The 10,000-nt window shown below is 44.1% G+C and overlaps 3 protein-coding genes across 4 annotated transcripts in view; 1 reads left to right on the forward strand and 2 right to left on the reverse strand.

The window, feature by feature from the left end:
* adhfe1 (alcohol dehydrogenase iron containing 1) overlaps window positions 1-3,204 on the reverse strand; it is a 7,759-nt gene extending 4,555 nt beyond the window's left edge. The window contains exons 1-6 of the mRNA XM_056391523.1: window positions 3,076-3,204; window positions 2,556-2,593; window positions 1,837-1,886; window positions 1,441-1,494; window positions 848-1,002; window positions 1-140 (exon numbers count right to left, since the gene is read on the reverse strand). The exon at window positions 1-140 is cut by the window's left edge and continues 57 nt beyond it. Of these exons, the coding sequence (XP_056247498.1) occupies window positions 1-140; window positions 848-1,002; window positions 1,441-1,494; window positions 1,837-1,886; window positions 2,556-2,593; window positions 3,076-3,128 (490 nt within the window). The 5' untranslated portion in view covers window positions 3,129-3,204. The remainder of the gene's footprint in view (window positions 141-847; window positions 1,003-1,440; window positions 1,495-1,836; window positions 1,887-2,555; window positions 2,594-3,075) is intronic.
* On the forward strand, window positions 3,153-5,190 carry LOC130178949 (corticoliberin-1-like). The gene is made up of 4 exons (XM_056391607.1): window positions 3,153-3,237; window positions 3,760-3,825; window positions 3,947-4,320; window positions 4,702-5,190. The coding sequence occupies exon 4, from the start codon at window positions 4,741-4,743 to the stop codon at window positions 5,188-5,190; it is 450 nt and encodes a 149-aa protein (XP_056247582.1). The 5' UTR covers window positions 3,153-3,237; window positions 3,760-3,825; window positions 3,947-4,320; window positions 4,702-4,740.
* Window positions 5,191-7,409: 2,219 nt separating this feature from the next.
* LOC130178908 (E3 ubiquitin-protein ligase TRIM63-like) overlaps window positions 7,410-10,000 on the reverse strand; it is an 8,932-nt gene continuing 6,341 nt past the window's right edge. For both annotated transcript variants that reach the window (XM_056391529.1, XM_056391528.1), the window contains exons 3-9: window positions 9,866-10,000; window positions 9,227-9,322; window positions 8,868-9,101; window positions 8,646-8,668; window positions 8,438-8,562; window positions 7,843-8,114; window positions 7,410-7,685 (exon numbers count right to left, since the gene is read on the reverse strand). The exon at window positions 9,866-10,000 is cut by the window's right edge. In XM_056391529.1, coding sequence (XP_056247504.1) covers window positions 7,602-7,685; window positions 7,843-8,114; window positions 8,438-8,562; window positions 8,646-8,668; window positions 8,868-9,101; window positions 9,227-9,322; window positions 9,866-10,000 — 969 coding nt within the window. In that variant the 3' untranslated portion in view covers window positions 7,410-7,601. The remainder of the gene's footprint in view (window positions 7,686-7,842; window positions 8,115-8,437; window positions 8,563-8,645; window positions 8,669-8,867; window positions 9,102-9,226; window positions 9,323-9,865) is intronic.

Consider the following 10,000-nt stretch of genomic DNA (forward strand, 5'->3'; position numbering starts at 1 on the left):
TGACGAAGTCCAGGAAGTCGGCGTCAGGGTGACAAGCGTACAGGTTGGCTGCTTTACAGGTGTCAATCACTGAGCCCCCGCCCACCGCCACAAACACGTCGAACGAGTCGTTTTTAGCAAACGAGATGGCGTCTTTAAAACTGAAGAACCAGACGCACACAGAAGAGAGGATGACGTTCATGTTTCAGAGAAATCTCTCAAGTGTAGAAACAAGAACTAAACCAACTATTCCTCTTTTTACTCTTTTGATAAAAGCCACTTCAAAATCCAAGATGGCCGCCATTTCTAACAAGGAAATGTTATTTTTTACAATAATTTCATCCACTATTTTCTCAAAGGTTAAAACTTAAGTACACTGCAAAAAATGAAAAGAAAGTACATTTCAGCAAAAATCACAAAAAGCTTGCTATCTAGCCTAGTGCTAGCAAGTTAGCCTAGAGCTAATGTTAAGACAATAAACAAGTAGACTGTCTGCAGAACCTGGTTCATCATTCATAATAAATGGTTTGTAAACACACTGAGTTTAATCCAGGTTCTTCAGGAGTTTGACTTCAGCTTTTAACTATTTCTATTTAGTGGTTCTCAGTCAGAAAAGGAAGTTTGAATGACATCACTTCCTGTCTCAGGTCACACATCAGACACTGAACCACACAACACGGAGTAAGGACTTGTTGGGACCAGAGTCCTTGCAAGGACGGTGTGGAAACAGGTCTATGTACCCATAAAGATTGATGTGACAAGCTGTTGTCTGCATCCCCAGAATGTAGCAAAGTTAAAATGATCATTGTCTCTACAGCCGACAGCCAATCAGAGAGCAGCACCGTACATTCACCTGTGATGCCCTCACCTGGTGTCGGTGGGCTCCACCCGGACGTTGTCGTACACCTTGTACTTGATTCCACTCTTGGCCAGAGACTCCAGGACGGCCTTCACCGGGGGGAGGCGGGACAAGTTCTTGTCTGTCATCAGACAGACGTTCCGGGCTCCGAGGTTCTGCAGGTCCTGCAGGAGAACCGGAGAACAGACAGATGTTAGACAGACACACCCTATTGATAAAACACGTTAGCCACTTGAAAATTCAAGATTTCTGGCAAGGAAATGTTATTTTTTAAAATTCATCCATTATTTTCTCATTTGAATAATCATCAAACATTTTTACAATGTTGAAGTTTAAAACTTTAGTACACTGTAAAAAATGAAATCAAAGTAAGTTTCAGCAAAAATCATAAAAAGCTTGCTAACTAGCTTAGCGCTAGCAAGTTAGCTTAGAGCTAATGTGACGTTCCGGGCTCCGAGGTTCTGCTGGAGAACCAGGGAACAACGACACGGCTCAGTTTGACCTGCAGAGCTCTTCACACTTCTCAGTGTGAAGAACCTTTATCCACAGCTTCCTGTAGAATCAAGGTGTGATGATGATGATGATGATGATGATCTAGTTACCATGCCGATCTCCCTGCTGACTCCTTCTCCATATCTGATGTTGGAACTCGCCATCTGACGGACACAAACCACAAACTCTCAGCCTGTTTCTGACTGAAGCTCCTTCCTGACGGGAAAATTTATTTCATGTAATAAACAAAGACAGAAAACTTTAACTTTTTTTAGCTGCTCAAAGTTTCCTGATTTTAAAAATGTCTGACAATAAAAATATGTTTAAAAGTTTCACTTACACACAAGTGTAAATGAACAAACGCAGACTTTGTGTTGAATTTTAGAGTCTCAGTGAGTCTAGATGATTAATTAAAGATTGATTAAATAAATGAAAAATAAAAATAAACTGATTTGACTGACGAGCTGCTAAACTGATGATTTTTGGAACAGTCTGGTGTGTGTTACCTCGAAGGCGTAGTCCGTTTTCCTGACCGTACATGTTGCAGCTCCAGAACCTGTGGGAAAAACTGAGTGAATTACTGATCAATCAATAAAGGATACATAATATTGATCCAGGTTAATCAGAACTTCAATGAGTTACAGATGTGGTGATTAAAATTCTTCATTATTCTCAGTTGAGACCAAACTCCCTCCACGTGGCCGTGACCCGAGGTTATCAGTCAGTAAATACCAACACTGATTGACAAACCTGTGGAGCATCACATGCGTGTGAATGTGTGAATGTGTGACTGTGTGAATGTGTGACTGTGTGAATGTGTGACTGTGTGACTGTGTGAATGTGTGACTGTGTGAATGTGTGAATGTGTGACTGTGTGACTGTGTGAATGTGTGACTGTGTGACTGTGTGACTGTGTGAATGTGTGACTGTGTGAATGTGTGAATGTGTGACTGTGTGAATGTGTGACTGTGTGAATGTGTGAATGTGTGTGAATGTGTGACTGTGTGAATGTGTGAATGTGTGACTGTGTGAATGTGTGAATGTGTGACTGTGTGACTGTGTGACTGTGTGACTGTGTGAATGTGTGACTGTGTGAATGTGTGACTGTGTGACTGTGTGAATGTGTGAATGTGTGACTGTGTGAATGTGTGACTGTGTGAATGTGTGACTGTGTGACTGTGTGACTGTGTGAATGTGTGAATGGACACGTGTGACTGTGGAATACCTTGGTGGAAGGTGTTGGAGTGAGCGGGACATCTGCACCTGTTTACACAGACAGAAGTCCATTAGAAACCTGCTGGTTTCATCAAAGGTCCAGTCCAGTTCTGAAGACCAAGACCAAGACCAGGACCTCAGTCCTCAGACCTGAGACCTCAGACCTGAAACTGAGACTGAGACTCGGACCCTGCAGGCTCCTCAAAACGCCCCTGCTTAAAGCTCCCCCACATGGGTCCCTTGTTCTCAACAGGTGACTCTGAAAACCGGTTTAAAAGTAGAAATGAAAGTTTCCCGCTCTGTCACACCTGAGCCGGACTGTCACGGACCCCCTCCTGGTCCAGGATCTGGTTCCTCTGATCTCTCCTCTGAATAATCTCTGACTTTGAACCAAATATTTTAAAACTGTCACATTATTGAAGGGAGTTCGGAGTTACCCCTCCCCCTCTGACTGAGACGTCACCACGGGTTGTTTTTCATTTCAATTTTCATTTTAAATCAGATTTTAAATGAACGTGGATCAAACTTACGCTGCGCGCTCGAGCTGCCTGAGCAGGTGAACGACCCGGTCTCTTCCTGCCATCTCTGCGTCAATGATCCTCACGAGCCGCGGACCGAGATTAAAATTAACGGGCGTCAAGTCACCTGCACGCAGGACAGGAGACACTACTTCCGTCTACACTCATTTCAAAGTAAATGTCGCACTCATTTAATATTTTACCTTACATTACATTAACTTCATCATTAATGATGACGTCATTGATGATGGATGGATTTAGTACTTAAACTGATCAAAGGGTTTAAGAAGTAAATTAAGGGGAAAGTCGGGAACCCCTTAAAATCTGCTTATTTCAAATTAAGAGCCTTTTAAAGGCTTTAGATTTTCAAAGTAAAGGACACATGAAGGATCGCAGATGTTTGTGTTAAAGTTGTTTTTCCTCTTGAAGCCTAATAAACGGTCAAAGGTCAGAGGTCACAGCAGATACACAAACACTGGAGGGGTTTTAGTTTTCTGACAGGTGTGTGTGTGTGTGTGTGTGTGTGTGTGTGTGTGTGTGTGTGTGTTTGAAGAGACTCAATGCTGACACATCGACCTTTAAACAAACTCTCTGACGTTTCGCTGCTTTTATTTTATTGTTCGTTTGTTTGATGAGTTTTTCCACTGTGAAGAAAAAACATGAAACATTTAATTCGTCCGTTAATTATCTGAGAAGATTCAGGTCGCAGTCCAACACCAGCCTGTCTCACCTGGGAGTCTCACCTGGGAGCTGCATCCCCAGGTAACCATGTCAGTCCCTCCCTGATGAGGACCATGAGCTGAAAGGTGCAGGGTCATTGAGTGATGAGGTCACATGTTGTTGTTAACCCTTTCAGTTCGTCTTCTTCTTCCTGTTTGTAAAGACAGACTCACCTGTGGAACTCCTGCTGAGCCTCACTGCCTCGCTGCAGGAGACGAAGGTCACGCCTCCAGTCCACGCCGAGCTGAGAAAGGTCACATCATCTTCATCAGCCTCATCTTCATCATCTTCCTCTCCTCGCCTCCACCTCTAACATGTCAGCTGCTGTTTGTTTGTTTGAAACGTCTGAGAAAAGGTCAAAGAAAAGTTTAAAAAGGAAAACACACTGTCTGCTGAGGATGAAGATCATCATCATCGTCATCATCATCATCTTCACTGAGGCAGAGTGAGCAGAGCCCCTCCCTCCCTGAGACTCAGATAAATAGACTGAGCTCAGAGTTTGTGTTTGACCGAGGAGACACGGAATCAGACGATCAGGTAAGACACTGAATTTACCTGTTCTATTGATTATTATTAATTTATTGATTCTCAGGAGGGAAGTTAGAAGCAGCTGCAGGAGAGTAAATTATTATTATTATTATTGTTATTATTATCATTATTATTATCTGCGTGTGTGTTGGTGTTCACACGTTTCCATTGATCAGAAACTCAGATGTCACTGAGCTGATACAAACCATCAGAGATCCACCTTAAAACCACCTTAAAACCTTCAGGAGGAGTAGCCAGGTCAGACACAGGAAGTCACACCTTTTTCATGCTGACATCATCAGCCCTCCATCTGCCCCGACACAGGCAGCAGCGGATCGTATTGACGATGTTGTGTTTGTGTGTACGTCTCTGGGTTTTCTGATTCCTCAGGAGGTCTTTGAAGGCATCGTCCAGGTTGCAGCAGTGGAGATGAAGCTGAACTTTTCATTGTGGCTCGTGGCTCTGCTCGGTGTCCTCCCCCCTCCCTCTGCCCACTGTGGACCCACTGTCGCTCCTGCCGGCCCCCGCCTCCCCCGACCGCTGCTCCTCCGCCTGGGGGAGGAGTTCTCCCTGCGGCTGGGTGGAGGTGGACTCTCCTCCCCTGTTGCTGCTCCAGACCTCTTCATCTCCTCCTCCTCCTCCTCCTCGGGGGTGAACCAGGCTCTGCTGCAGGTCACACAGCGCCTCCTGCAGGTGGAGCAGCAGCAGCAGGAGGAGGAGGTGGTGGAGGAGGAGAAGGGGAAGAGGTCCGAGGAGCCTCCCATCTCTCTGGACCTGACCTTCCACCTCCTCAGGGAGGTGCTGCAGATGGCCCGGGCAGAGCAGATGGCCCAGCAGGCCGACAGCAACCGCAGGATGATGGACAGCTTCGGAAAATAAAAGACTTTACTTCCTGTCCAGTGTCGTCATCACTGTGTTTTTACAGTCTGAGCTTCATTTAGCAGCTGCTTCACCTTGGCTTCACTTTAGCTTCACTTTAACTTCACCTCAGCTTCACCTCAGCTTCACTTTAGCTTCACCTCAGCTTCACCTCAGCTTCACCTCAGCTTCACTTTAGCTTCACCTCAGCTAAACTTTAGCTTCACCTCAGCTAAACTTTAGCTTCACTTTAGCTTCACTTTAGCTTCACCTCAGCTTCACTTTAGCTTCACCTCAGCTAAACTTTAGCTTCACTTTAGCTTCACTTTAGCTTCACCTCAGCTTCACTTTAGCTTCACCTCAGCTTCACCTCAGCTTCATTTTAGCTTCACCTCAGCTAAACTTTAGCTTCACTTTAGCTTCACCTCAGCTTCACTTTAGCTTCACCTCAGCTAAACTTTAGCTTCACCTCAGCTTCACTTTCGCTTCACCTCAGCTAAACTTTAGCTTCACTTTAGCTTCACCTCAGCTTCATTTTAGCTTCACCTCAGCTTCACTTTAGCTTCACCTCAGCTTCATTTTAGCTTCACCTCAGCTAAACTTTAGCTTCACTTTAGCTTCACCTCAGCTTCATTTTAGCTTCACCTCAGCTTCACTTTAGCTTCACCTCAGCTTCATTTTAGCTTCACCTCAGCTAAACTTTAGCTTCACCTCAGCTAAACTTTAGCTTCACCTCAGCTTCACTTTAGCTTCACCTCAGCTAAACTTTAGCTTCACCTCAGCTTCACCTCAGCTAAACTTTAGCTTCACTTTAGCTTCACCTCAGCTTCACTTTAGCTTCACCTCAGCTAAACTTTAGCTTCACCTCAGCTTCACTTTAGCTTCACCTCAGCTAAACTTTAGCTTCACTTTAGCTTCACCTCAGCTTCATTTTAGCTTCACCTCAGCTTCACCTCAGCTTCATTTTAGCTTCACCTCAGCTAAACTTTAGCTTCACCTCAGCTAAACTTTAGCTTCACCTCAGCTTCACTTTAGCTTCACTTTAGCTTCACCTCAGCTTCACTTTAGCTTCACCTCAGCTAAACTTTAGCTTCACCTCAGCTTCACTTTAGCTTCACCTCAGCTAAACTTTAGCTTCACCTCAGCTTCATTTTAGCTTCACCTCAGCTTCACTTTAGCTTCACCTCAGCTAAACTTTAGCTTCACCTCAGCTTCACTTTAGCTTCACCTCAGCTAAACTTTAGCTTCACCTCAGCTAAACTTTAGCTTCACTTTAGCTTCACCTCAGCTTCATTTTAGCTTCACCTCAGCTAAACTTTAGCTTCACCTCAGCTAAACTTTAGCTTCACTTTAGCTTCACCTCAGCTAAACTTTAGCTTCACCTCAGCTTCACCTCACTCACAAGTTTAAATAACAAGTCAATACAACACAGGCTTGTAGTGGAGTGTCGCTCTAAACAACAAATAAACAATTTAAATGAACAACTAAGGAAAAATGTTAGAAACATTCAGGAAACGATTAAAGGAGGAGTACACCCCTCCCTTCAGAACTCCTTCAGAAGCTCCACTCCCAAAACCCATGAATGCACATTTCCACGGCAACGACCAGGTGGTGGAAGAGTCAATCCAGATAAACAAATCTGATCATATGAAACATCAACAAACAAACATGAAAAAACAAACAGAGTAAAAACTACAGTCGTTCAGATTGTTTTTCTAGACTACATTGACAGAGGAAAGACTGTAGGTCTGTAGCTAAGCTAACAAGGAAGCTAATGTTACCTAGCATTTCCAACTATGTATCCAACCAAATAAATCCACTGAACGAGAAACTTGCTCTATAATCAGCTGATTTCACCTCATGGATCTGAGCTAAAACATATTTAAATCAATTCTGAAATAATTACAGAAACATACATTTATATTTAAATTAATACAAAAATATATAAAACATTGAATATTAAAAATAAATAGATTGAAACTATAATTAATGTAAATTTAAGGATTAAATACACACATTCACAAAAAAACTATTAGCTGCCTTTAATCTAAATTTCTACACATTTACAATTAATCTATGAGGAAATATGAATGTGAAAGTGAATAAATATTTGCTTATTTCCTTATTTCTGAACAGCTGATGTCAGATCCTTTATGAGATAACATCTTTACCTGGTCTGGTCCTGTTGGACCAGGTGTGGAGCTTCTTGAAACCAGACTCAATGAAGGAAGAGAATCAGCTTAATAAGAAAACTATCATTTATTTGACACGTTCACACAACTAATGGATCATCAGAGATCACCGATTCAGAATGTCTTCTGTTAAACCTTCAACAAACGTCCTCAGACCGGGTCAGACTGATCCAGGTCCTGGACTGATCCAGGTCCTGGACTGATCCAGGTCCTGGACTGGTGTCACTGGTTGCACTGGTTCTATTTCTGGTTGAGCCAGCTGAAGGAGAAGACGTGTTTGGGTCCATCTTTGTCCTCCGAGTCGTTCTGCTGGTCAGACTGAACCTGCAGAAGAAGGAGGAGAAGAAGAATGACGTCAGAAAATCAATAATCTCATCATCTCTCTCTGGAGTTTCGGGCCCTGCCCACAATCAATCAACGTTATCCAATCAGATCGATCAATTAGAGGGTCCAGTGAATGATCATTGACCAACAAGCATACCTGGGGGGTGGCACTGGCGGTGGGGACAGGCAGAGGGGGTGGGGCCTGACTGAGTGATGATGGAGCAGGGCTTTTAGTATGTGTGGTCACTGTGGGTGGTGCCTCTGAGGATTTCTGAGGGGGCGGGGCTGAGAGCTGAACAGGTGAGAGAGGAGGGTGCTGATTGGCTATAGCTGCTGCAGGTGCATCTGGCTGCTGCGACTCAACTCGACTGTCTGACGTCCCTCTGACTTCCACCTCATCTTCATCATCATCATCGTCGTCTTCTTCAGCTGAGGGGAAACACAGGGTTAGCTAAAATATTAGCATACACTACGGTAGCTCCATGTTAACACATTAGCATACTATAGTAGCATGAGACTACAGTCATTTAGCATCATGCTAATACATAAGCTTTATGTTTACATTAGATACTACCATGTAGTTTCACTTGTTAGCACTCAACTCCTGCTCTGATTGATAGTAGCCTACAGCTAACACATTAAAAAACATTCCAATGACTACGCTAACTGAACATCCTGTGTGCTAACATGTTAGCACGTTCCGAGGTGTCTTGTCTGTGATTGGTCAAACAGTCACTTCCTTTGTGCGTCACCTCTGATGAAGTCGACGTTGCTCAGCGCTCGCCGCTGACGATCGAAGTCGGCCGTGAAGTGCTCCATATTCTCGTAGCCATGTTGGAGTTTGTCCAGGTGAGACGTGTTGGTGCCCTCCACAATTCTGATCAATAAAAAGCCAATAATCAATTAACACTGCAGGGATGTTATTGAACATCAGATACAGTTGTATTGTTCAATACTCACTTCTGTAGCAGAGGTTTGGTCGTCTGTGGGAGACAAATCAAAGTTATTGATCACATGATTATTTTCAACATTGATCTGATCGGTTCTGATCACTCTCATATGTTCAGGTTTTAATTATGATTCAAATGTTTTTATCATGCCCTTCAAAATAAAACTCTGGAAGCTGTTCTTCAGTCAGAACAGGAAGTAACAACATGATGGACAGCGCTAGTCTCAGTTCACCTGCAGGAACACGGCCATCTCGGACTCGTCCATGGTCTGGATGGCGGTCTCCAGCAGCTTGGCCGTGTTCTCCATGTGCTCGTTGTACTTCCTCCTCAGACCTCGGATGTAGTCCAGCTTCTCTTCCTGTTCACAGGTGATCCTCACTGTCATCTCACCTTTCTTCTCCTCCAGAAGGGCGAACAGGTGATCGAACGTCTCGCACACCTTCGACTTCTGTCTGCTACCGTTGTCCTGAAAGCACAGTCACAAAACCTCAGGTAATCCAGGTGTGCAGCAGGTGTGAGGTGAACCTCAGGTAATCCAGGTGTGCAGCAGGTGTGAGGTGAACCTCAGGTGAAGCAGGTGGATGAACTCACATTGACAGCTCTGCAGGTTTCCTCCAGCTGAATGATGATCGCCTGAATCCTCTCATTGTTCCCAACAAGCATGGAGATACAGTCAGTCAACTCCGCCTACACACACACGCACACACACGCACGCACGCACACACACACACACGCACGTGACACACACGCACGTGACACACACGCACACACACACACAGACACAGACACACAGACGCACACAGACACAGACACACAGACACACAGACACACACACGTGACATCACTACAGCAGTAACACCAGTGATGAACAGCTTCACTGTGATGAAGTGAAGTACTGCAGTTAATGTCCTTGTTGTCGTTATTCTCGTTGTTGAGTTGATGTTGTTGTTGATGTTGTTGTGTTGATGTTGTTGTTGTGTTGATGTTGTTGTTGTGTTGATGTTGTTGTGTTGTTGTTGTGTTGATGTTGTTGTGTTGATGTTGTTGTGTTGATGTTGTTGTTGTTGTTGTGTTGATGTTGTTGTGTTGATGTTGTTGTTGTGTTGATGTTGTTGTTGTGTTGATGTTATGTTGAGTTGAACTGATGTTGTTGTTGTTGTTGTGTTGATGTTGTTGTGTTGTTGTTGTTGTTGTGTTGATGTTGTTGTGTTGATGTCGTTGTTGCGTTACCTTCTGTTTAGTAAACACGTTGTCGAGCGGGGCCACCTCACAGTCTTTGTGCGCTCCGAACACCTTACACAGAGAACAGGTGGGGACGCTGCAGCTCACACAGTAGATGTTGATCTTCTCCTCCTCATGCTCCTC

The sequence above is a fragment of the Seriola aureovittata genome, chromosome 12 (assembly GCF_021018895.1).
Source record: "Seriola aureovittata isolate HTS-2021-v1 ecotype China chromosome 12, ASM2101889v1, whole genome shotgun sequence".
Lineage (NCBI taxonomy): Eukaryota > Metazoa > Chordata > Actinopteri > Carangiformes > Carangidae > Seriola > Seriola aureovittata.

Coding starts and splice junctions, on each gene's coding strand:
- LOC130178949 (XM_056391607.1), top strand. CDS start 4,741: ATGAAGCTGAACTTTTCATTGTGGCTCGTGGCTCTGCTCGGTGTCCTC.